Below are 25,092 nucleotides of genomic sequence, written 5' to 3'. Positions count from 1 at the left end.
GCTGAAAAGCCCCCGTAAGGGCAGACTGCAGAGCAGGGGGCACACAGAAGCGCTGTAAAAGACAGCAGCTGCCACTGACAACGCTCACTCCTGGGGGAATTCTGCAGCAAAAAACTACAAATTCTGCTCTGAAAAATTAAAAATTCTGCACACCACATTTTAAAATTCTGCATATTTTATTTGTCAAAATAATGCAATATAATCATGCTGGTTTCAATTATTTGGGTAATTTATTTCAAAATACCTGTCAGCAAGTATGTCTGTAACAATACTGGCAACAAAAAAAAACGATTCAGGAAATGTTTTTTGACAAATAGATTCCTTACTAGGCATACTAATACAGAGCTCTGAGTAGTAATTCATTTTAACTACAATACAGAACCGGATTTCCTGCTCCCCTCAGAAGCAGTGCAAAGGCTGGGGGGAGTCGGGGTAACGGAGGAGCTGAGGGAGAGGGAAGTATATTGCTGGGAAGGAGCCTGGGGGTGAACTTGGAGGGTTGTTGGGTCTGGGTGGGAAAAGTCTGGAACAGAGTTTTTGGGGGAGGGGGCAGGGAGGGATTGTTAGGGAGCTTCCCCCATGCAGACCCTGGCTGACCCCTCACCTCTCCCATTCAGTCAAGCACATCTGCCTCCGTCCCTACCTGGCCCTGCACACCCCCCCATTCAGTGCCTTGCTCAATGCGGTCACCACACTAGCTCTGAGCCCACACCCACCTGTCCCTCCCACTAGCCCTGTGTGAACCCCCCACTAGCCCCACATGCCCCGCTGGCTGCTCTGGGGGCTGAAAGGCAGAACTGCTTCTTGGGAGGAAAAAATTCTGCCCTGGACATGAACTCTGCACAAACGCAGGGCGCAGAATTCCCCCGGAGTAAGGCAGGAGATGAGCGAGCACGAACCACAGCTGCCTTCACTGACCAAGACGAGGGGGAAGCATGAACGCAGCTCCCCACGACAAGTGATGCAGTTGAGTTTCCTACCTGTGGGTATATCGCAGGGGTCACCAACCCACCATGCATTGGATGAGTCTTACCCTGGGGAAACCCCCAGGGGTGGTGCCAGGCTCTTCCCGGCCAGGGGCTGAGGTGGGCTAGACAGAAAATTGGAGGGGTGCACCCCCCACAAGGCCCTGCCCCGTCTGTGACCCCACCCACTGCTCCTCCCCCAACAAGTGCCAGCCCCGCCTCCTCCTCTCCCCCTGAAGCCCTGCCTCCTTGGGCAGGTCAGAGGTGGAGCCGGGCAGTGCCGGGGGCTGCTGTTCTGGCTGGTGCCATGGTACCGGCAGCCTTGGCGCTCCCCGTCTGCTCCTGCTGCTGGTGACTGGGGCCCCAGGGCTGCAGATGCTCCTCAGCTCCCCGCTGCCCTTCAACGGCTCGCAGCCCGTAAGAGCCTCCCGGGTTGGGAGCCTGGCTCCGGGGCTGGCAAAGCCCTTGGACAGCAGCGACTGCAGGGGGCTGTGGGGAGCCACAGAGCCTCCATCTGCCCTGGTCCATGTCCTGTGTGTTGTGTCCCAAATCTCATGCTTCAGGGATTCAGCTGGTCTGCAGACATCAGGAAAGTCAGAGCCCTGCCCTGATGCATTCTGGACATTATTTTTTCAGTGTCAGCGATTGGCCATGGCTGGAGATGGGACCCCCACCAGGATGTCTCAACAAATTGTCCTTCACAGATGCTCGGCTGGTGCGTCTTGCTCACGTGCTCGGGGTCAAAATGCCCATTTTTGGGGTCAGGAAGGAATTTTACTGTGGGGACCTTGGGTTTTTTCCACCTATCAGACCCCACCCCCCACGATCCCCATGTCACCTGCAGCTGGGGCTGAGCCCCCACCCCCCGAGCCCCATGTCGCCCACAGCTGGGGCTGAGCCCCCCCCCCCCCCGAGCCCCATGTCGCCCACAGCTGGGGCTAAGACCCCCCCCTCACGAGCTCCACACTGCCCACGGTGGGGTCTGCCCCCCCAGTCCTGTGCCATCCACAGCTGGGGCTGGAGCTGACCCCACCCCTCCGAGCCCTGTGCACCTGGGGCTGACCCCCACTCCCGAGCTCCACGCCGCCTGCAGCTGGGGCTGACCCTGGCTGAGGTTTATCTCCCCCCATCCCCGCCAGGCGTCAGCTCTGTAGCCAGCACTGCCTGACAGCAGCAAATGTCTCTGCTTTCCTGCTGGTGGGCAGTGCTGCCTCTCTCTGCTCTGCCTTGCAGCCGGGACACACGCCCAGGTCTGGCAAAGAAGTAGGGACGGCCGGGCCAGAGCTGGAAAAGGGGCCTGTCCTGGGCAAAACGGGATGTATCAGCACCCTAGCCAGCCCAGGCCCTCTTGTTCCTGGCTGGCCCCTCACTCCTGGGACCAACCCTCCCATGTCGTGCCCCATTGCCCCTAGCCGGCCGCTTGCTCTGGGGTACCCCATAGAGAGCTCAGCCTCCCGGCACCAGCCTCTCCTCCCCTGCAGTATGGTTGCGTCCCTGAGGTCAAATCCACCCCCCTTGCAAACAAGGGCTCGCTCAGCTGAAGGGCAGGGCCGGCTCCAGGCACCAGCTTGCCAAGCAGGTGCTTGGGGCAGCCACTCCGGAGAGGGGCGGCACGTCCAGCTATTCGGCGGCAATTCGGCAGTCGGTCCCTCACTCCCACTTGGAGCGAAGGACCTTCCACCAAATTGCCGCCGCAGATCGTGATCGCGGCTTTTTTTTTTTTTTTGCCGCTTGGGGCGGCAAAACCCTGGAGCCGGCCCTGCTGAAGGGAACCCACCTAGCTCCGTAAAAGGAGGTGAGCCCGGTACCAGAAGCCACCCTTCCAGAAGCAGCATCAAGACACCTCCCTCACCCTCCTCCTGCACAAGTCATTGCTTGCCCTCCCCATTGTCACCCCCTGTCCTCCCAGACCGGGGGTGGGCAAACTACGGCCTGCGGGCCGGATCCGGCCCATCAAGGCTTTGGATCTGGCCTGCGGGATTGCCACCTCCATGGCACCTCAGGCCCGCACCGCTCCTGGAAGCAGCCGGCCCCACGTCCCTGCCGCCCCTGGGGGAGGGGCAGAGGGCTCCACGCACTGCCCTTGCCTGCAGGCACCGCCCCACACAGCTCCCATTGGCCAGGAACGGGGAACCGCGCCCAATGGGAGCTTTGGGGGAGGTACCCACAGGCGAGGGCAGCACGTGGAGCCCTCTGCCCCCCTCCTCCCCCAGGGGCTGCAGGGATGTGGTGCTGGCCGCTTCCGGGAGCAGCGTGGGGCCAGGGTAGGAAGGCAGGGAGCCTGCCCTGGCCCCAGTGTGCGCCGCTGCCACCCCGGAGCCACTCCAGGTAAGCGGCACTGGGCCAGAGCCTGCACCCCGAACCCCTCCTGCACCCCAACCCCCTGCCCTGAGCCCCCTGCAGCACCCCACACTCCCTCCCACATCCCTACCCCCGCCCCAGCCCTACACAGAACTATCTCAAACATACCGTCAATCACATCAAATCAATTCCTTGCCATTGCAGGGCCTCGGGCATTGGTGCACCTCAGTCCCTCTGAGGTGATCGGCTGGTTCCTTCTGGCCTTAAACACGATGAATCTGACTCAAAGAGCCACAACCTTCCTCCTCTTCTGCTCCTATGAACTATCCCTCATCTGGCAAAACATTTACAGAGACTGTTTCCTAAGTTCAAATGGTGGCGTTTTCCCAACGGGAAAGGGATGGAAAATTTCTCTTCTGTGGGGAGATGAGGGAAAGAAGGATCCAAACCGTACAATCAGTTCGGGAAGGTAGACTAAGGAGAGCGGTTTAAGAACCTGCACAGAATAGACTAAGAAAGCAGCTGTTTAACTGACCTACAAATAATGACAAAGTAAAATCGTCAAGAGCAGCCTTTCAACTCAGAGACCTGATAATACGATGTTACTAATAACTAACCGAAGAGTTACAAATCACTCAAAACCATACTCAGTACAAACCAAATGGTAACACAGACACCACCACATTTCTTCGCTGCTCTTCAACCATGATCTTCTCCCCATAGGAAGGGCCACCGTTCCTGGAGGTTGAGTACTGCAATAACAGGCAGTGGATAGAGCAAGCTGCTATTCCAAACATCAGTTGAATAGATAGTCCTCAGAAAGATGAAGTATCAGTTATTAAAGTGAGAAGAACAGATTTAAAATTGTTATTCAAGCGAATGTTATAATGATCTAAACTACAGGTTAATAAAAACATTTCTAGTCCTCTGCATATAATGCTAAAATTATCCCAAAATAGCAAGTCTGGTTTAAAAAGTCGTAAAGGCACATCATGCATAATGTGATACTTGGTGAATCTAAGTCTAGAACACAACCAATCTGGGGATTGTGCCCTGCTTCTTGTGAAAGTTGCTAGTGACCCCCCTTAACAGAGCAGCCTTTATGTCAACCAGTGGCCATTAGGGGGAAGCAGACACTTCAAGTACACAGTAGCCTGAACTTTTCAACTGTCTTCCCTTCAAGGCCTTAGGGTAGTTGAAGCTGGTCCCAAGCCAGTTTGCACTGACCAGATAGCAAAAGCACGGGTCTGACAACCACCAATCAAGTGTTAACACTGCAAGGACCTTTGTCTGAATGTGTATAAAGGATCTGTAAAATGTGTATAAGACAGAGTTTTTGTACTAAGGTGCAAAGCTCTCCTTTCTTCTGCAGAATAAAGCAACTCTTCCTTATCCCTGTCTGGCTGTTATTGGCTCTCAGCTAGGTGGACCCGATATTTCGGTAACATTCTTAACCGTCTGCCCTGAGGTTGCCACTCACAGTCACGAGCTCCTCCAGACGGCTCGAGCCCGCTCGTGGATCAGTAACCGGTTAGCAGATAGGAAAGAAAGGGTAGGAATAAATGATCAGTTTTTACAATGGAAAGGGGGAAAGAGCGGGCTACCAAAGCATGAGACGAGATTACAGACGTTAGGGCTGGACCGGTCAGTTTAGGCAAGAGATGACTAAGGAGGGATAAGGTACAGCACCGGTTCTCCACCGGGCGTCTGCCAAAAGAACCCTGGGCTTGACCCACCTCCGCTCACCTCCGCAGGCCACCAAGCCTGCCTGCCTGGTTTGCGGGGGGCACAACAAAAAATGGCAGTACCACTGCAGAAGAGAGCTCTCCCCCTGCCATCAGTAAGGGTTGCCTCACAGCCACTGACTCCAGGAGCAGGCTGCAGCTAGCCAAGGAGACACACCCCTGCCCTGCCCTGCCACATCAGCAGAGGGGGGGCGGGGGAGCAGGTGACCCCGTGTGCCCCCCTCCCCCCGCTTCACCTCTGGCTGGGGATCCGCAGGGCTGTGTATTTAATTTTAGGGGCCCCTGGTAAAAAAAGATTGAGAAGCACTATGAGCGAGGTCTATAAACGCATTAATGATGTGGCTAAAGTGAAGAGTGAACTTTCCCACAATGCAGTAACGGTGGTGGTGGGGGACCCACCTGACGAAATGAACGTGCAGAACTCCCTGCCACGGTATGTTGTGAGGGGCAAAAAGAAAAACTGGCTTCCAGAGAATGAGATGAGTCAATAGAGACTAGGGCCGTCAAGAGTCATTAGTGAAGTTGGTCAGTGATGCAATCCCACGCTTGAGGCAAGCCCTAAATCTCTGACTACACAGAGACCCGGAGTGGAAGATGAGGGTGGAGAACTCCAAATTGTCCTGTTCTGTGCCCTCCTGTGACAAGTCCTCTACCCGCCCCTCTTCCTGAGGCCCCCTGGCTGCCCTAATAAAGCTCAGAGAGGCTTCTAGTTCTGCAACACCCATGGCTTTATTTACACAATGTTCTCCCACCTCCAATGTTATGCTATATACAGAGCTTGCAGGCCTGATAATCTCCTCTCCTAAACAGAGTCTGCACTCAGCCCAGGTGGGCAGACAAGCAAACCATTCCCCTTCTTTTTACTGTTGGCCAGCCTGTCTTTATAGCCCTTGAACCCTCAGGCCCACAGGTGCAGCCAGTTCTAAAGGCCAGGCACCAGACTTCTCCCCAGATAGCCCCAGTCGGGGGAAATAGATTGGGGCTGGCTGAGCAGGGGCTAATTAGGTGCCTTTGCACCAGCACCCTGCTACACCTCCACTGAGCTAGATGGACCATTGGTCTGACCCACTCTGGCCTTCTTACAGGAAATCATGGGGTGAAAGAATTAATTGCTTTGGGAATGAAATAATGCATAAAAAAATGAAACTTGAAAATATATCTGGAATTTATTTTCTACACTATGCAAGCCTTGCCTTAGGAAATCACAAATACCAAAAACATTGAAACCAAACAGCTAGGTCAGTGGTTCCCAAAATGTAACAGCCCACGAACTCCTTTCACTAAATTGTGAAATCTTGTGAACCCCCTCCTAAAAATGAAACAGAGGGTCCTGTGGCACTCCTAAAAATGAGTATTTCCAGGGATTTAAGTTTAAATTTCCTCAGTGTGATGGATGCGCTTGCTTTGCTCTGCATAGCTCTTGGAAGTCCAGAACCACTGCCGGATCCCCCGGTGACAGGGGCAGGGCTCGGGCTACCAGCCCCAACTGCCCAGCCCCCACTCTTCCTGGGGCTCAGGCAGTCTGCCCTGCAATGGGGTCCCTCATAGAGTCCCTTCCGCTGCATCCACTGCCTGGGGGCCTCTAGCCACCAATAGTGACCTTTTTCTGGCAAACCCCCAGGGGTTTGTGAACACCCCTTTGGGAACCCCTGAGCTAGGTGAATACAGACCCCAAAATCACCCTTGCTGGGAAAACATCAACCACTAAATGTACGTGAACAGTACCACAGAAAACTCTATTTGCAAAACAAGCATCAATCACCCAAACCAGTGGCAATAACCGAATCCAACAACGATTCTGCTTTTTCACACCAGGGAACAGCCTCACCAAAGTGAAGCCTCAAAAAATTGGGTAGAAACTCGTCACTGCTCCTCCCCACGGAAATCTTTAGTAAAAGGCGAAAGATTTATACGAGCTGAGGAGAAACCGGAGTATGTGAATCAGCCTGCAGAGGCGCTGCCGGGGCAACCGCGTGTGCTGCTCACCTCAGGGTGACTACATTGACGGCCCGCTACACCGCTCACTTTTACACGAAATTTAATTGAACCAGTTTAAATCCTGAGTTGGCTTATTGGGACTGGGGACATTGGGAGCAAAACCATCCTCTTGACTGGGAACTAGCTTCACTGCGCGCAATGCACTGTGGGTATGCAAATGAGATTCCCCAGCCGGTGTCAGCGCTCACAGGAGGCTTTTCTCGGGGCTGCCCTGCTCGTTCCCCATTGGGGCGGAGGTTGGGATGCGGGGGGCTGCTCTCCCCAGACAGTCCCGTGGCCCAGGCGCAGGGAGGACGGAGTCCGGAGGACAATTGCCCTCCACTGTGTTAGGAGGCTGAAGCCCGGCCCGCATGCACACGCCGCGCAAAGTCACAGGGCATCTCGGACATGCGATCTTTCAGCCGGGATGCGACCCAGTCTGGTACCTGCTGCTGGGGCGGCCTCTGCTGCAAAGTCGCTCCCCTCAGAGCCTTGGGGTTCACTGAGCTGCAGCTCCCCTGGGACACGGGAACAGCTTCGAACAGCGCTGCCCACCTGTGCACGCAGCCTCACGGGGCAGGTCACAAAAGGCATCACCATCAAGTGGCCTTCCAGTGTTCGTATGAGGTGCAGATGGACGCCCTGATTGTCGGAGCCCTGGGCACCTGGGACCCCTGCAATGAGCGTGTGCTGCGGACCTGCGGGATCGGTCGATGCTATGCACGTCTCATGCGGCGCCTCATGGTCTCAGACGCCATCCGATGGTCCAGGGACATCTACATCGAGCACATCACCGGCCACCGACAGTACCAGGAGGCGTGAGCCAGAGTGACATTGTTCCCTTCTACGAGAAAGGGACCAAGTGACCTTCTCCGTTGGATCATATGAACTGGAACCATAAACTCCCTGAACATTAAATCTCACCAGATGAGGGTCAATCCATCCTCATCATCATATCCACTCATTATACTCCACACCCGAACATAGCCACTTTATGAACTTCATACCCTCATATTTCAATGTCTGTACTTTGACCCATCAACCTTTTACCCCCAATCGGGGATATTCCTCATGCCACCTGATCTTAAACCAAACTTTGCACCCTCAATAATCTGTATGTTATTCCCTGATAACCAGAAACTTCTATGCTCAAACTCTGTTCACTATTTTTTTTAACATCATCTTAATAAAATTTTTAATTCTTGCCAGCAAGTTAAAGAAGTATGGGCCAGATGAATGGACTGTAAGGTGGATAAAGAGCTGGCTAGATCGTCGGGCTCAATGGGTAGTGATCAACGGCTCCATGTCTAGCTGGCAGCCGGTTTCAAGTGGATTGCCCCAGGGGTCGGTCCTGGGGCCGGTTTTCTTCAACATCTTCATTAATGATCTGGAGGATGGCGTGGACTGCACCCTCAGCAAGTTTGCAGATGACACTAGTCTGGGGGGAGAGGTAGATATACTGGAGGGTCGGGATAGGATACAGAGGGATCTAGACAAGTTAGAGGATTGGGCCAAAAGAAACCTGATGAGGTTCAACAAGGACAAGTACGGAGTCCTGCACTTAGGACGGAAGAATCCCATGCACTGCTACAGACTAGAGACCGAATGGCTAGGTAGCAGTTCTGCAGAAAAGGACCTAGGGTCACAGTGGACGAGAAGCTGGATATGAGTCAACAGTGTGCCCTTGATGCCAAGAAGGTTAATGGCATTTTGGGCTGTATAAGTAGGGGCATTGCCAGCAGATCGAGGGACGTGATCATTCCCCTCTATTCGACATTGGTGAGGCCTCATCTGGAGTACTGTGTCCAATTTTGTGCCCCACACTACAAGAAGGATGTGGAAAAATTGGAAAGAGTCCAGCGGAGGGCAACAAAAATGATTAGGGGGCTGGAGCACATAACTTATGAGGAGAGGCTGAGGGAACTGGGATTGTTTAGTCTCCAGAAGAGAAGAATGAGGGGGGATTTGATAGCAGCCTTCAACTACCTGAAGGGGGGTTCCAAAGAGGATGGAGCTCGGCTGTTCTCAGTGGTGGCAGATGACAGAACAAGGAGCAATGGTCTCAAGTTGCAGTGGGGGAGGTCTAGGTTGGATATTAGGAAACACTATTTCACTAGGCGGGTGGTGAAGCACTGGAATGGGTTCCCTAGGGAGGTGGTGGAATCTCCATCCTTAGAGGTTTTTAAGGTCAGGCTTGACAAAGCCCTGGCTGCAGGGGTGGTTCTAGCACCAGCAAAGTGAGCACGTACTTGGGGCAGTCCATTTGCAGGGGCGGCAGCCGGGGGATCCAGCTTGGGAGCTGAGAACCAACTGCTGCCTGTCCCCCAACTGCCCCCCCGAACCTCTGACCCATCCAATCCCCCTTTCTCCCTGCTCCCGACTGCCCCCCCGAACCTCCGCCCCATCCAATCCCCCCCTGCTCCCTGTCCCTTGACTGCCCCCCCGGAACTCCCTACCCCTTCTCCAACCCCCCAGTCCCCTTACCGTGCCACTCAGACCAGCGTGTCTGGCTTCGCGCAGCGCCAGACACGCTGCTGTATACATGCTGCCGTGCTCCCCTGCGGAGCCACAGGTCCCCCCCTCCCCCCCCCCCAGCACCTGCCTTCCAGATCTGAACACCTCAAAATTCAGGAGGGCTCAAGCTCAGTTTGGGCGGCTGTTACTTCATTTCCCCCAAATCAAATCTACTGATCCACTGGAACTTGCTGTAGGAAACGTAGGATAAAATGGAGCAAGAAATGCTTCCCAGTGGTTATTAGGACTGGAATTGCTATTTTCAACACCCATTGCCGTTTGTTTGTTTGTTTGTTTGTTTGTTTAAAAGGAAGACAGTGATATCAATTTTATTAGAGAATATTTAAAACATAAACGATACAGAAAATTTGAAGCGTCAGTTATTGGTCATTGGGGGTAACATACAGAGTAAGGGGGTATGTTGGTGTTTTGGGGCTGGGCAGCACACATAGTATATACAGACTGCAATGTCCCCAATAAGGGGTGGGTAACCGGTGGGCGGGATCAGGAAACAGTTGATAAGCGGTGAGGGTCTATCACCCATACGGAAAGTAGAGACAGTCATGGGTATAAGTAAGCGGGCTGGGTAATGGGGATGGGGTGACCCTCACGTGGCGGGATTCAGCTAGGTTTGGTGGGTTCAGGATTCAGGGGATAGAGTCCAGCAGGGGGTGTGTGTGGGTGCACGAGGTCTCCCCGGCTCACTCTCGGTATTGGCAGTGGCCGGTGATGTGCTCGATGTAGATGTCCCGGGACCAACGGATAGTGTCCGAGACCATTAGGCGTCTCATGAGCCGTGCGTAATGACGGCCCACCCCACAGGTCCTCAGCGCGCGTTCGTTACACGGGTCCCAGGCACCCAGGGCCCCAACGAGCAGAGCGTCGACGTGCACCTCGTAGCCCTTGGTCCGCAGGGTGTCAGCCGGGGGGGCGTATTTTTCGAGCTTGCGGGCTCGGGCTTCGCGGAAGGCCGGGGTCCTGTTCTCGAACGGAATCCCTACGTCGACCACGATGATCTTTTTTCCCACCTCGTCCGTGACGACGATGTCCGGGCGCAGCGGGCTGTCGGTGCCGGGGACGGCGCAGTTGACAGTGATCTCTCCCAGACGCGGGTTGATGGCCTTCACTAGACGGTCCTGGATGGCGTTGTGGCATAGCTGCCAGGCTCTGGCATGGGGCTTGCAGCAACATAGGACGTGGGGCAGGGTTTCGTTGACGTACCCGCACTTCCTGCAGCGTTTGTCCCGGTTCCCGTGGCGGATGGCACCGTTGAGCGGGACGCAATTCAGCCGGGCGCGGTGAATGAACCGCCAGTCGGCGAACCGGGTGAAGCTGCCTGTGGGGAGGAAGTGGTTGCTAGAGTCCCACTTGCTGGTTACTTCAAAGACTTTACCCTGGTCCGGCTTTTTCTTCAGGGCGTCCAAGTAGAGCGCGTGGACGGCGGCCTTCAGGGATCTCTCCAGCACGCTTCTGGCTCCAGGGGTGACGATGATGTTGTCCTCCGTTCTGATCCGCGGTATCAGGACTCCCAGCTCCTGCCGTTCTTCATTCCATTCCCAGCGGCAGCCCAGGCGCTTTTATTGCATTGGCAAATTCCCCATAGAAAGAAAGAGGGAACTAAAGAATAATAAAGACACCTCAACTTTTCCTCATTTATGTAGGACAGTCTTATAATCTGCATCCAGATATCCTCCAGTCACACGAGCTGAAAATGGTTCCACTTTACTGCAGTGCTGTAACCATATGGGAACCAATCCTGTCTGTGTTCTGTGCACATCCAAAATTCCTGCTGAATGACCGGCCCTGGGAGCGAGTTACCAGTGACCCAGGGCTGCGGCAGAAGGAGGGGGCAGGGCTGGGGGGGGAACCCAGGGCTGGGGCAGTAGAGGGTGCAGCAAGGAACACAGGGCTGGGACAAGGGTGGGCAGCCAACATTTTTTTTGGTTGGGGCGGCAAAAAACCTAGAGCCGGCCCTGCCTGGCTGGGATGATTTAGTTGGGGTTGGTCCTGCTTTGAGCAGGGGGTTGGACTAGATACCTCCTGAGGTCCCTTCCAACCCTGATATTCTATGATTCTATGTCTGGAGTGGATGACAACACCTGACCTTCTGCAATGACAAGAAATGGACGTGAGACAAGCCGCGGGGGGGGGGGGGGGGGGGGAATTCTTGTATTGCACCAGTGCCCGGTGGGGAGAGCGAAGCGAAAAGCAGCGTCTCTCTTTCCCAGCAGAAGGTGACCCACAATACAGCTATTCCCGTGTCTCTCTGGGCTGGATGCGGGGACGGACTGGCTGCAGCTCTGGGGCAGGCCAGACCCCGGAGTGTTATTATTGCAATCAGGTTATGGCTTTGGGGGCCCCTCCTTTCCTGAGCTGGGCTGGCTGCAGCACGTGACGCGGCCGCCAGGGGGCGCGGGCCCAGCAGAGGTCCCGGCGGGGTCCGGGCACCGGGTGGGGCTGGCTGCGGGGCTGGCCAGGGAAGGGTTCAGGCCTAGGTAGGCAGTGGGCGGGGCCCGATTGGAGGGGCGGGGCCACGTGAGCACGTATGCAGATATTTGTGCGAGCAGAGCATTCTGGGAGTGAGAGCAGCCTGCCGAGCAGGGCCCGAATTTGGCACCCGGAGCTCGGTGTGAAGAAGGGTGGGACCCCGGAGCCTGTCGGAGCAGCTCGCGGCGCTCGGAGCCGGTGTGGGCGGGGCCGGCGGTCGGTCCGAGTCGGGCCCCACCGTGTGTTGAGAGTGTGGGGCGAGCGAGGGCGGGCGGCGGCCGGGGTGGACCAACTCATACTTACCTGGCAGGGGAGATACCATGATCACGAAGGTGGTTTTCCCAGGGTGAGGCTCATCCATTGCACTGCGGGTGTGCTGACCCCTGCGATTTCCCCAAATGCGGGAAACTCGACTGCATAATTTGTGGTAGTGGGGGACTGCGTTCGCGCTCTCCCCTGGCTCGCGGGTGCAAAGACAGAGTTATTCGGGTGCTGTGGTATCTTTCTTCCACTTGGGGGGAGCTGCTTCTGGCGCTCCCGGCGTGTCCGTGGCTGTTTCACCTGGTCCCCTCGTCTAACCTGCAGGCTCACCCCCTGCCCCGGGGCTGCTTTGGCTTCTGCTGTCTGTGCTACCGGGACTAGGCTGGCACAACCCCATGGCAGAGGAGGTCTTTCCGTCGCTTTAGGCCCACCGCTTGGTAGACACTAGAGTAAAGAGCGATCAGACGCCCAGATAAACAGGCTATGTTGGGAAAGGGTGACCACAGCTTTTGAAGGGGGAACTTGGACCTCACCCATCTTCTAGAATTCTTTGAGGGTCTCAACAAGCATGTGGATGAGGATGATTCAGTCGATATAGCGAACTGGGATTTTCAGAAAGCCTTTGACAGGGTCTCTCACCAAAGGCTCGAAAGAAAACTAAGTGGTTATGGGATAAGAACGTAAGAACGGCCAGACTGGGTCAGACCAAAGGTCCATCTAGCCCAGTATCCTGTCTGCCGACAGCGGCCAATGCCAGGTGCCCCAGAGGGAGTGAACAGAACAGGGAATTGTCCAGTGATCCATCCCCTGTCGCCCATTCCCAGCTTCTGGCAAACAGAGGTTAGCAAGGGATACCACTGGCTAATAGCCATTGATGGACCTGTCCTCCATGAATTTATCTAGTTATTTTTTCAACCCTGTTATAGTCTTGGTCTTCACAATATCCCCTGGCAAGGAGTTCCACAGATTGACTGTGTGTTTTGTGAAGAAATACTTCCTGTTGTTTTAAACCTGCTGCCTATTCATTTCATTTGGTGAGCCCTAGTTCTTGTGTTATAAGTAAATAATACTTCCTTATTTACTTTCTCCACACCAGTCATGCTTTTATAGACTTCTATCATCTTCCCCCTTAGTCATCTCTTTTCCAAGCTGAAAAGTCCCAGTCTTATTACTCTCTCCTCATACGGTAGCCGTTCCATACATCTAATAATTTTTCCCCCTTTTCTGAATCTTTCCAATTCCAATAGATCTTTTATGAGATGGGGCGACCACATCTGCACGCAGTATTCAAGGTGTAGGTGTACCCTGGATTTATATAAAGGCAATATGATATTTTCTGTCATTATCTATCCCTTTCTTAATGATTCCCAACACTCCGCTGCACATTGAGTGGATGTTTTCAGAGAACTATCCACAATGACTTCACAATCTCTTTCTTGAGTGGTAACAGCTAATTTAGCCCCCATGATTTTATCTGTAGAGTTGGGATTATGTTTTCCAATGTGCATTACTTTGCATTTATCAACACTGAATTTCTCCAGCTATTTTCTTGCTCAGTCACCCAGTTTTGAGAGATCCTTTTGTAGCTCTTCACAGCCTGCCTGGGACTTAACCATCTTGAGTAGTTTTGTATCATCTGCAAATTTTGCCACCTCACTGTTTACCCCTTTTCCCAGAGCGTTGATGAAGAAGTTGAGCAGTGCTGGTCCCAGTATGGACCCCGGGGGACACCTGGGGATAAGAGGGAAATTCCTCTTCTGACACTGGCAGAGCAGGTGCCCGCTCATGCCAAGGCCTCTAGGCCTTATTGACAAGTGCGTGGCTGGGAACCAGTCTTGCTTACCTGTTAAGTGTTGTTAAAACAGGCGTTCGATTTATACAAATGTGTTTTGTGTTTAGACTTTATGAACAGCGTGTGAGTTGCTGTAGGCGTTATTCTCACCTATAATATCGGTAGCCCATGCTATAAGGTGATATATAAGCGTTGGCACTAAAACTGTAATGCCCTTTGCCACCCGAGTCAGGAGAGATGCATAACCAAGTGTGAAACACTCATTTACCAGAAGAGGCGTCATCTCCTTTCCAGCAAGAGATGACCCTGAGACATCGGACAAGCCCCCGTGGATCATCCGAGGACAAAAGACTCGTCTGATTGCTCCCCCCACACCCACGAGGAGGCGGAGACCTGCACAAACACGTGCCCCATCAGCTCTGGGGGAATGGAATAAAATCCGTCCAGAAGAATCTGTCCCCCCGCTGCTGCTTGGACTTCAGGGAGACGGCACACCTGCTAAACATCAGCAAGGGAGCCCGGCTGTTTGGCTAGTGTTAGCCCTAAGGGACATACAGAGCTTGCATGTTACAGCAGCTTCTACTACTGTTTGAAACCTCAGCCTGTAACTCCTTTGTGTGTATGTGTAGCGGGGTGGGCACCTGCTCCTGCCCTGAGGGGTTTACACAGCCCTTGGAAAGGACTGGGGGTGAGAGAGAAAACCCTGGGCTGATTGGGGGAAGTGGCTGCAGCTGGGCCATGCCCCAGTCAGAGCCCGGCTGGCCCTATAAAGAGGCTGGGAGACAGGAGCTCAGCGGTCTCTCTCTGTGTTCAGAGGGAGAAGGGCCTGGGTGTAGGGAGCAGAGACAGGGTACCTGTGTGGAGCAGGGCTGGGGAGCTCCAGCCTGGAAAGCCCCAGGCTGTGGCCTAGTACTAGGCCAAGAGGTACTGGGGGTTGCAGAGGGTAGTCCAAGGCAGCAGGTCCAAACCCCCCTTGCCAGTGATGAGTGGCCTATACTGCAGTCTGCCCCAGGACGCGGGGGCTAGTTGGTGACTGGCAGTGGCCTTACATTGAGGTGAGGTGGGGCTAGTGGGTGGGGGTTCCCCTGAGAGGGGAGACCCAGTGTGTGTGGGTACTGCCAGGGGGCAGCACCCAGAGCAAGGGGCATCGGGGTCCTGGGAGGGACACGGGGGCTAGTCAGGACAAGGCGGATCACCGGCCTGCAGAGGGTGCTCTGGGCTGGATTGAGTTGATTCCCTGGAGTAACCAGCAGGAGGCGCCGCAGGGGTGAGTCTGACCCCTTACAGTGTGTTTACCTGCTTTAACCTGGTCAGTTTTTCTTTTCCTAGTTAGCAAAGATGTAGCTAGTTTGTGATAGGATAGGCCACCAACATTGTCTTCAGTTGGAGATCTGAGGTGCAATTGACCGGTCTGAGTGACCAGAATATTGTTATGGGTTTTGGTGCAAGGGACCCTCTGTCACAGGCAGGCTCACCTGGGTGGCAAGATAGAGTCAGGGTGCCCAAGGGAGCTGCCCGTGCCTCCATGTTCAGGCTGTTTAGTCCCTGAGTTCACACTTGATACTTGGTGTGTGAAATCGAAGTGTGGAACACACAACCATGAGGAGCTCTGCTGTCCGCCAGCACCAGGCGCCTGGGAAGAGCAGCAGGGGAAAGGTGCCCTGCAAAGCAGCAGTTTCTAGCTTGCCTGGTTCAGAAACGGGAAGGGAAATAAAGAAAACCCACCTTACATTTTTGAAAAAAGAATCCTCATGTTTTTTAAGGCAATCTCATGATTTTGGGGAGTCTGACTCATGATTTTCCCAGGGGGAGGGTGGCAACACTGAAGTTAGGGATTATTATTCAGCATTTACATCACAGTAGGCTGGGGGGGAGGGGGAAAGAGATCAGGATTGGGACCCGTGTGCCAGGTGTAGCACCCCACCTCGTGCCTTGTCTTGATTTTACAACACGCTGGCAGCTGAGCCCCCTGCCCTGGGACCCCCATCAGCCCCTTGCTCCACTGCTGTCTGGCTCAGGGCGTGCTCTGCCTACGGGCCCACTCAGCTGATGTGCCATGGACCCGGCTACAGAAAGCAAGGCCCTGTAGCGAGAAGCCCAGCCCCTGCACGACCGCTGGGAAGAGACTCCAAGGGGCACATCGCCCAGCAGCAGGCTGTGCCCCCCAGCCCAGGAAGAGCTGGCCTGGCAGTATGGCCCCAAGGCGATTTCACACTGGGGGGCAGGGCAAGGCCCAGCTCTTGGCCCCTCCAGGAGAACGGGGCCAGCAGCTCCCTCTGTCACCCGCTTCATCATCAGCAGGACTGGGCTGAGACATCTCCCGGAGCCAGGCTCCAGCCCACCCAGGTGTGACAAATGGAAACATCGGCTAGGAATCCGGCGCCCGCATTTCCCTGCAGACGGTGTGTGTCCGCGCAGCACGGCCCAGGCTTCACCCCGCAGTCAGTCCCTGGGCTGGATCCGTCGCTTCCCGGCCCCGACCCACCAACGCTCCTCCAGGCTCCCCCACCCACACTGCAGGGACCAGGTCGGCTCTCCCATGCAGATGCTGCCTCAGCTGAGGGGCAGGGTCCCGGCCGTGGGTAGCCCCCACCCCAGGCGGGACCTAGGGCAGGGACAGAATTCTCCCCTTGCCACTTAGGGCGGTTTAACAGCAGGGGAGGGTGGGGGGTCTTTACATCCCTGGTTCTACTGAGCGCACTGCCGAGCGCCGAGCTGGCCGGAGACAGGCGCCTCTCGCTGGCTGGCCAAGTGGAACAGAGGCACTAAGGGACTGGCTCAAACTGTCCCGCCCGAGAGGCCAAAGCAGCCCCCCTGGCTGGGGGATTCCCCCTGCCCTCAGCTGAGAACAAAGGGGGGGGCGAAGGGCTGGGCTCTGGCCGGCGCGGGAGCTGCTCAAGGAAGGGAGGCAGAGACAGAGCCTGGAAACGGGGGTCACTGCAGCTGGTCAGCCTTTAATCCTCATTTCCCTGGCTCCCTGAGGGCTGCCTGTGCCGTGTGCCGGGCCACGGGTACACCCGCCTGTCTGCCCGCGCTGGCTGGGTGTCCCCGCAGACGCTGGGGGGGGGTGCTGCTCCCCCAGATTGTACACGTCTCCCCCAGGGTCTGTCCCAGACTCGCTGCCCGGCGCTCCCGGGGTGGGGCAGGGGGGCTGCAGGCCCAGGGGCCCAGTCTCAGGCCACATGGCTGACCCTGGGGGAAGAGTGAGACCCCAGGGGGTCTGGCCCACTGCAGGGCTCCTTCCAGAGACGGTTCAAGGGCCTGTGGGTTTGACCTGGGGGGGGGGGGGGGGGAGGAGGGGTGTCAGACCCAGAAGTTTCCACTCCATGGGAGACCTTGCAGGCCAGCGCCCACGTCCTGCTCAGAGAAGATCTGTGCCGCTGCCCCAACCACAGGCTCCCAGTGGGTGCGACCTGCGCAGAGCACGCTGCGGAGACGCACCGGGAGGGGGCAGGGTAGTGAGATTGGGGAGGGGCTAAGCGGGGTGTCTGGTCCCCTCCCCGGCAGAGAACGGTGGCGTGCAGGCAGCCGGCGCTGAGGACAGCTGGACTGTCCCGAGGCGCTGAAGGTGAAGCTAGGCAGCCCACACGCGGCACCACGGTGAGTTCAGAGGCTGGGGAGAAGCCCCCACGCAGGCCCCCCAGCCCGGTCTCCGCCCTTTCCCCGTCCTGCAAGAGGGGTTCAGCAGGTCTTGGCTTTCCGGCGCTGGCTGCCCCAGGCCAGCAGGGACAGGGTGGTCGTCACAGCTCCCAGGATCCCATAGAAGGACAGCAGGGGAAAGGTGCCCTGCGAAGCGAAGCCGGCGGGTGAGAAGTGCAGGGGGAGGGGGTGTCTGCTCCCCGACCCCCCATGCTGCTGCCCCCAGCTCAGCGCATGTCTCCGGCCCAAAGGAGATTCCAGCCCCGGCGCACAGCCAAGCGAGCAGGAATCGCACACAGCCGGCCGTAGCCCCTGCAGCCTCCAGGCCACCCCACCCTGAGGCCGGTGCTCCCGCAACAGCGGCCACAACCAGAGCCCCCCACTGCTGGAGAGACCAGACACTACGGGGGAGAGTCCGGATGGCCCCAGCCCCGGGGTCCCTGTGCTGCACCCCCCCCACGCGTCTCCCCCTGAGCAGAGACAGGCACCCACCCCGCCTGACACACAGCCCAGGCCTCCCGGCCCCTCACCTCACGCAGACACTTGTAGCCGTGGTAGCTCCCGGAGCACAGGCACTGGACAAGCCCGGGGCCGTCGGGGCTGCACTGGGAGTTCTCTGGGCACAGCCAGGCTGAGCAGAACCAGACAGGAGACAAGGTTGGAACCAGGGCTGGGCCGAGGCCCCCACACCGCAGCGGGGAGCAACACGCAGACTATGTGGGGAAAGCCCAGCTCCCGGGGGGCCCTTGCAGTGGTCCCTGCCTCGGCCAGGTTTAGGGAACTGAGGGGTGGGAGAACAGGCCAGGCCTGGTGCGGGAGGGCAGAGCCAGGCTGCTGAGGGCAGGGGCGGTGCTGGGCCCAGGCCGGGCGGAGGGGGGCTGTATTTCTGTTGCATGCTTTCTTGCAGGCAGTGGGGGGGGGGGGAGGGGAGCCCTGCCCTGGACACCCGCCGGGGATCCTGCCCCTGGTGCCTCCCAGTTCAGCTGCCGTGGGCTCCTTCCAGCCTGGGGCCTCAGGGGAGCGGTTATGGGGGCCCTCACCCTAGCACCTTTCCGAGCCCCCCAACCCATCCCAGGCCCCCCCCAGTACTGAGCCCCTCTCCCCCCACCGTACCGAGCTCCCCCGAGCTGTTGCAGAGGTTCCTCTGCCCCTGGCAGGTTCGGCTGTCCCCGTGGGTGGTGGTGAGGTCCCAGGCCACGCTCCCTCCAGGGCACTCCAGGGCACGCGGCAGGGATCTGGACAGGAGACAGTCAGAGGAGCAGGGCTGCTCTGAGCGTGGGGGGTCCCTATTGCCCCACCGGCTTCCCAGGAACCAGCAGCTAAGCTCCACACGGAGCCCTGTGTGTGTGTGTGGGGAGAGTCAGCCCCCCCTCCACCCCCGCACCCAGGGGCCCCTGAGCCCCTTCCCCCCACTCTCCCTGTTGAGCCCCTATCCCTGCCCCCCTTTTCCTCCCAGCAGGACAGCACTGGTGCCCTCCCTGTCCCCAGGGCTGCAGGCCCCGCCCAGCCCGGCACTCACATGCTCTGCAGCATGGTGAAGCCCTGGAAGGAGGTGTTGCTGATGTTCTCCAGGGGGTTCTCGGTCAGGTCACTGCAAACAGACGGATCCGGATCCCGCAGCATTAACCCTCCGTTCCCAGGGCCTGCCAGCACCCTGGGAGAACAGCGCACACCCAGGTCTTTCCCCGGCCTGGGCCGAGCGCCCTCCCTGGGCTGGGGCTAAACCCCCCGCTCCTCTGCCCTCCCCGGCCTGGGCCGAGCGCCCTCCCTGGGCTGGGGCTAAACCCCCTGCTCCTCTGCCCTCCCCGGCCTGGGCCGAGCGCCCTCCCTGGGCTGGGGCTGCCCCCCCTCCCCTCCCTGGGCAGGGCCTCAGGAGACCCGGCTCTGTCCCCACCCTGTTGAGAGACCTCAGGCGAGACTCTGCCCCTCCTGGGTCTGTCTTGTCCAACCGCCCACCCCGCCTGGTCCAGTCAGACTGGGACCGTCCATCCCAAGGGGAGAAGCGCCTGGCATGACGGGACCCTCTAGGGCAAGGGGTGAGGCCGGAACAAGGGCTGGGCGAGCAGGTGCACCAGCCACCTCCCACTCCTGGGGAGGATGCCCCAGCATTTCCCTGCCCTCACTCCTGGAGGGTGGGGGGAGGGGAGGAAGGGTGCACTGCAGGGACGTGCCATGGTTAATGGAGGGGGAGGTAGCGTAACACCCCCCCCAGAGAGCGCCAGCCCGGCGCAGCTCCCACACGGAGGAGCACAGAGACGGGCATATGGACTTCAGAGCAGCCGGATGGGCAGGAGGAAGAGGAGGCCGGAGCGGGAGTCAGACACAAAGCTCTCCCCCAGCAGAGGGGGGCCCGGCTGGGGGAGCCCCGAGGAGGGGCTGGGAGTTTCGCTGCTCCCCGGCAGGGACCGTCCCTCCCAGGGAGCACGGAACAAGCTCAGACTTGTGTTGAGAGAGGAAGGTCTAGCCCCCCCCTCGTCCTTCTCCAGCAGTCAGTGGGGGATGGGGAATGCAGCAGGACCCCGAACCAGAGCAGCACAGGGGGTCTGGGGCTTGCACCCAGCCTGTCCCCAGCAAGGAGCTCCCTCCTCACCCCTCGCTCTAGAGCTCGAATTCCCAGGCCCCCCTACAGAACACCCCCCCCCGGGGTGGTTGGACTCACATGACAACAGCAGCGCTGGCATCCGGGAACCCAGCACCGAGGAACGTCAGTGAGCAGTTGCCCAGATCCAGCCTGGGAGGAGCAGAACAGTCAGAGGCTCTGGGAGCCCCAATGCACCCCCCGAAATGCTATCCCCTCCCCCACCCCGCTTCCTTCTCCATACACCCCCTCCCTCACCCCCTTCCTTCTCCCACCCGCCCTGCACATGACTCCATACCCCTCCCCCATGCCTTCCTTCTTCCCCCCCGCCCTGCCCTGCCCACGACTCCATACCCCCCCTCCCCCACCCCGCTTCCTTCTCCATACACCCCCTCCCCCACCCCCTTCCTTCTCACGACTCCATGCACCCCCTCCCCTTCCTTCTATATACATCCCCTCCCCCATCCCTTCCTTCTCCCCCCCGCCCTACCCTGCACACGACTCCATACACCCCCACCCCCACGTCCCTTCCTTCTCCATGCACCCCCAGGCCTCCATACCCCCCCACGTCCCCTCCTTCTCCATCCCCCCACCCCTACATTTCCCCCATCCATATCCTTGTCCTAGGCAGGCACAAGGCTGGGGGGTCTGAGCTGGGCTCCAGGGGCCAGGCTGGCTCCATGGAGGGCTCGCCTGCCATTCACACTTGGGGAGGGGGGGCTCCTACTGTTAACAGTGGTTCCAGGCTCTCCCCGCCTGCACTTGGTTCTTCCGGGATGCAGGGGCCCAGGGAGTGTCACCTCTGGGGGGCTCCCTGCCCCCCGGAGACTCAGCAGAGGTAGGGGTGAGGCACCTCCCTGTCCAAGGCTGCGCCTCTCCTACCTATCCCACAACCAGCTGCCCCTCAGCCTGGCCGCAGAGACCCACTGGGGCCCTGGCGCTGCCAAGGCCCAGAAGGGAACCTCTGGGGGCAGACCCCCAGGCTGCCCCATTGCTGGTCTGGCAGCTGGGCGTGCCCAGGGCCGGCTGCCCTGCGCCCCCCTGCCCGGTCAGCGCCCCACATGGCGCGGGCAGTGGTGGGGCCCGGCCCCCTCGCTCACTCACCCCACGATGACGGGCTCCGGCTCCCCGCTGAGGCAGCAGCGCCCCTGCAGCGCCAAGGCCGGGCGCGACGCGCAGTAACTGGCCACGCTGGAGACGCTCCGCACCGGGCCGGGGCAGCGGCTGCACACCTGGGGGGGGGAAGGGGAGTCAGGGGAGGAGCCGGCCCCCAAACTCTGCCCCGCCCCCGCGGGGCCCGGCCCCCAAACTCTGCCCCCCCCCCGCCCCCGCGGGGCCCGGCCCCCAAACTCTGTACCCCCCCCGCCCCCGCGGGGCCCGGCCCCCAAACTCTGCCCCCCCCACCCCCGCGGGGCCCGGCCCCCAAACTCTGCACCCCCCCCCCCGCCCCCGCGGGGCCCGGCCCCCAAACTCTGCACCCCCCCCGCCGCCGCGGGGACCGGCCCCCAAACTCTGCCCCCCCCCCACCCCCGCGGGGCCCGGCCCCCAAACTCTGCCCCCCCCACCCCCGCGGGGCCCGGCCCCCAAACTCTGCACCCCCCCCCCGCCCCCGCGGGGCCCGGCCCCCAAACTCTGCACCCCCCCCCGCCGCCGCGGGGCCCGGCCCCCAAACTCTGCCCCCCCCCACCCCCGCGGGGCCCGGCCCCCAAACTCTGCACCCCCCCCGCCCCCGCGGGGCCCGGCCCCCAAACTCTGCACCCCCCCCGCCCCCCCCGGGATCCACTCGGGCCGATCCCAGCCCGCACCTGTCTGAGCGCGGTGCCCCCAGCACCACCGGACCGGACCGGACAGCGCCGACCGGGCATGACCGGACCGATCCCGCCAACCCCCCCGCCCCGCGCAACGTCCGGTCAGAGCGCGGTGCCCCCGGACCGGGCAGGACCGGACCCCCGGATCGGACCGGACCGGGCCGCCCCGCTCTCACCGCGCTCCGCCCGGCCGCGCCGCCCCGCCAGGCCGCCAGCCCGAGCAGCAGCGGCAGGACCCAGGCGCGGGGCCCCATCTCCCGTCCGGCCGCCCCACGTGACGCGGCCCGCAACTCTGGCGTCACATGATCGCAGCCGGCAGGTCACGTGACAGCTCCCGTCGGGCCCCAACCAAGCCAGCCCCGCCCCTGAGCCCATGGCCCCGCCCCCCGCTGCCGGCTCCGCCTGGGGGCGGGGTCTCGCCACGTGACCCTGCCGCAGCCCCAAGACCCCGGGGATGGGCCCCAAGAGACCCTCGCCCAGAGCCCCTCCCCCAGGGACGCGAGCCCCGCCCCCTCTGTGACCCCCGCACCCCCAGCCCCTCCCCAGTGACCCCCACTCAGAGCCCCTCCCTGAACCCCCCAGCCCTGCCCTCCCAAACATGAACCCGTGAGCCCCTCCCTTCCCATATGACCCCCCTGCTCACAGCCCCGCACCCCTCTATCACCCCCCCACACCCCAGCCCCTCCCCAGTGACCCCCACTCAGAGCCCCTCCCTGAACCCCCCAGCCCTGCCCTCCCAAACATGAACCCGTGAGCCCCTCCCTTCCCATGTGACCCCCCGTCCAGAGCCCCGCACCCCTCTATCACCCCCCCGCACCCTAGCCCCTCCCCAGTGACCCCCACTCAGAGCCCCTCCCTGAACCCCCCAGCCCTGCCCTCCCAAACATGAACCCGTGAGCCCCTCCCTTCCCATGTGACCCCCCTGTCCAGAGTCCCGCACCCCTCTATCACCCCCCGCACCCTAGCCCCTCCCCAGTGACCCCCACTCAGAGCTCCTCCCTGAACCCCCCAGCCCTGCCCTCCCAAACATGAACCCGCGAGCCCCTCCCTTCCCATGTGACCCCCCTGTCCAGAGCCCCGCACCCCTCTATCACCCCCTTGCACCCTAGCCCCTCCCCAGTGACACCCACTCAGAGCCCCTCCATGAACCCCCCAGCCCTGCCCTCCCAAACATGAACCCGTGAGCCCCTCCCTTCCCATGTGACCCCCCTGTCCAGAGCCCCGCCCCCTCTGCCATCCCCCCGCACCCTAGCCCCTCCCCAGTGACCCCCACTCAGAGCCCCTCCCTGTAACCCCCTGAACCCCCCAGCCCTACCCTGCCCAGAGCCCTGCCCTCCCAAACATGAACCCGCGAGCCCCTCCCTTCCCCTGTGACCCCCCTGTCCAGAGCCCCGCACCCCTCTATCACCCCCCCGCACCCTAGCCCCTCCCCAGTGACCCCCACTCAGAGCCCGTGGGCTAGCATGCCCTGGGACCCCAAGCTGGACCTAACTGAGGGGGGCCCTGTTGTCTGTGCCTGCAAGACCTGTCTTGGACTGTATTCCTGTCATCCAAATAAACCTTCTGCTTTACTGGCTGGCTGAGAGTCATGGTGAATCGCAGGAAGCCGGGGGTGCAGGGCCCTGAGTCCCCCAATACTCCGTGACAACTGGTGGCAGCGGCGGGATCTACTGCACCCCGTGGACGGCGCTTCCTGCAGTAAGTGACTGGGGAGCAGTAAAACGAAGGGGGATTGACGGGGACCAGGCGTGCTGAAGAGTGGGAGAGAGACGGTTATTACCCCTGGGAGTGTGTGACCAGCGAGAAGGACTTTTGCAGTAACAGGGTCCCCCGGGGGGATCGCAGCGAGTGGTCCCAGGGGCGGAGGAGTCTGCAGCTCGACCCTGGCAGAGAGGCGGTGACCTCGAGAAGGGCTGGCACACTAGGGGTCCCCCTGGGAACTGTGGGGAGCTGTGAGCACACAGGCCGGTGAGTGGCCAGCAGGAAGATGTATGCCAAGCAGCTTAAGAGCGACCTGGTGGAGCTGTGCAAGCAGAGGGGGCTGCGCATTGGGAGGCTCACCAAAGAACAGCTCATTGCCCAGCTGGAGGCGGAAGATCGCGCGAATGAACTGATCCCTGTGTCTCAGGGAAGCAGCCTGGCAAATGCAGCGCAGGCACCAGTGTCTGTCCCAGCTGGGAGTGGTCAGCCGGCTGCTGAGGGCTTCCCGAGACCCCTCCTTCCTATGCCTAGAGGAAGGGTGGGGAGGAGCCCAGCAAATACCGAAGGCGCCGTGGCCCCCCCGGCCAGCAGACGTTCGGCATCCGTGGAGCGGAATTGGCTGGAATGGGAGAAAGAGCTAAAACTGAGAGAGCTGGAGGATCGTGAACAACAGAGACAGCATGAACGGGAGGAGAATGAGAGACAGAGACAGGAGAATGAGAGACAGCATCAGCGTGAAGAGAGACTGCGTCAGCATGAACTGGAACTGGCGAGATTGAAGGGCAGCGAACCCCCGGCTGCGGTGAGTGAGGGGGGACCCAGGACTGCACGGAGCTTTGATAAGTGCATCATGGCCCCATACAAGGAAGGGGAGGACATGGATGACTTCCTGGAGGCCTTTGAGACGGCCTGCGAGCTGCACCGGGTTGATCCCGCGGACAGACTCCGGGTCCTTACCCCCTTACTGGACCCCAAAGCCGTGGCATTGTACCGCCAACTGGGAGAGGCAGAGAAAGGGGACTATGAACTATTCAAAAAGGCCCTGCTACGTGAGTTTGGGCTGACTCCTGAGATGTACCGGGAAAGGTTCCGGAGTCAGGATAAAACCCCTGAGATCTCATATCTGCAACTAGCCGTCCGCATGGAAGGATACGCCAGCAAGTGGGCTGGTGGGGCCCAGACGAAGGAGGACCTGATTAAACTGCTGGTACTGGAGCAACTGTATGAGCGGTGCCCATCCGACCTGAGGCTGTGGTTGGTGGACAGAAAGCCAGAGAACCCGCGACACGCAGGGCAGCTGGCTGATGAGTTTGTAAAGAGCCGG

At 59.5% G+C, this 25,092-nt stretch overlaps 1 protein-coding gene and 2 non-coding genes across 4 annotated transcripts; 1 reads left to right on the top strand and 2 right to left on the bottom strand.

The window, feature by feature from the left end:
* Positions 1–6,831: 6,831 nt before the first annotated feature.
* LOC128835181 (U5 spliceosomal RNA) lies at positions 6,832–6,947 on the bottom strand. The gene has a single exon (XR_008444598.1). It is a non-coding gene; the product is annotated as a U5 spliceosomal RNA (small nuclear RNA).
* Positions 6,948–12,284: 5,337 nt separating this feature from the next.
* Positions 12,285–12,448, top strand: LOC128835184 (U1 spliceosomal RNA). Its single transcript, XR_008444601.1, has one exon. It is a non-coding gene; the product is annotated as a U1 spliceosomal RNA (small nuclear RNA).
* A 5,275-nt stretch (positions 12,449–17,723) lies between these two features.
* On the bottom strand, positions 17,724–22,349 carry ATRAID (all-trans retinoic acid induced differentiation factor). 2 transcript variants are annotated; one of them, XM_054022118.1, is made up of 7 exons: positions 22,244–22,349; positions 21,364–21,491; positions 20,341–20,412; positions 19,201–19,272; positions 18,795–18,916; positions 18,212–18,312; positions 17,724–17,828 (listed from the first exon to the last, which is right to left on the bottom strand). In XM_054022118.1, the coding sequence occupies exons 1-7, from the start codon at positions 22,319–22,321 to the stop codon at positions 17,724–17,726; spliced, it is 678 nt and encodes a 225-aa protein (XP_053878093.1). In that variant the 5' UTR covers positions 22,322–22,349. The 2 variants fall into 2 exon arrangements, with proteins under 2 accessions (XP_053878093.1, XP_053878094.1); XM_054022119.1 differs by lacking the exon at positions 22,244–22,349 and adding an exon at positions 22,065–22,218.
* Between the last annotated feature and the right edge of the window lie 2,743 nt (positions 22,350–25,092).

The sequence above is a fragment of the Malaclemys terrapin genome, chromosome 3 (assembly GCF_027887155.1).
Source record: "Malaclemys terrapin pileata isolate rMalTer1 chromosome 3, rMalTer1.hap1, whole genome shotgun sequence".
NCBI classification, from domain to species: domain Eukaryota; kingdom Metazoa; phylum Chordata; order Testudines; family Emydidae; genus Malaclemys; species Malaclemys terrapin.
This window is presented reverse-complemented; position numbering and strand designations above follow the sequence as displayed.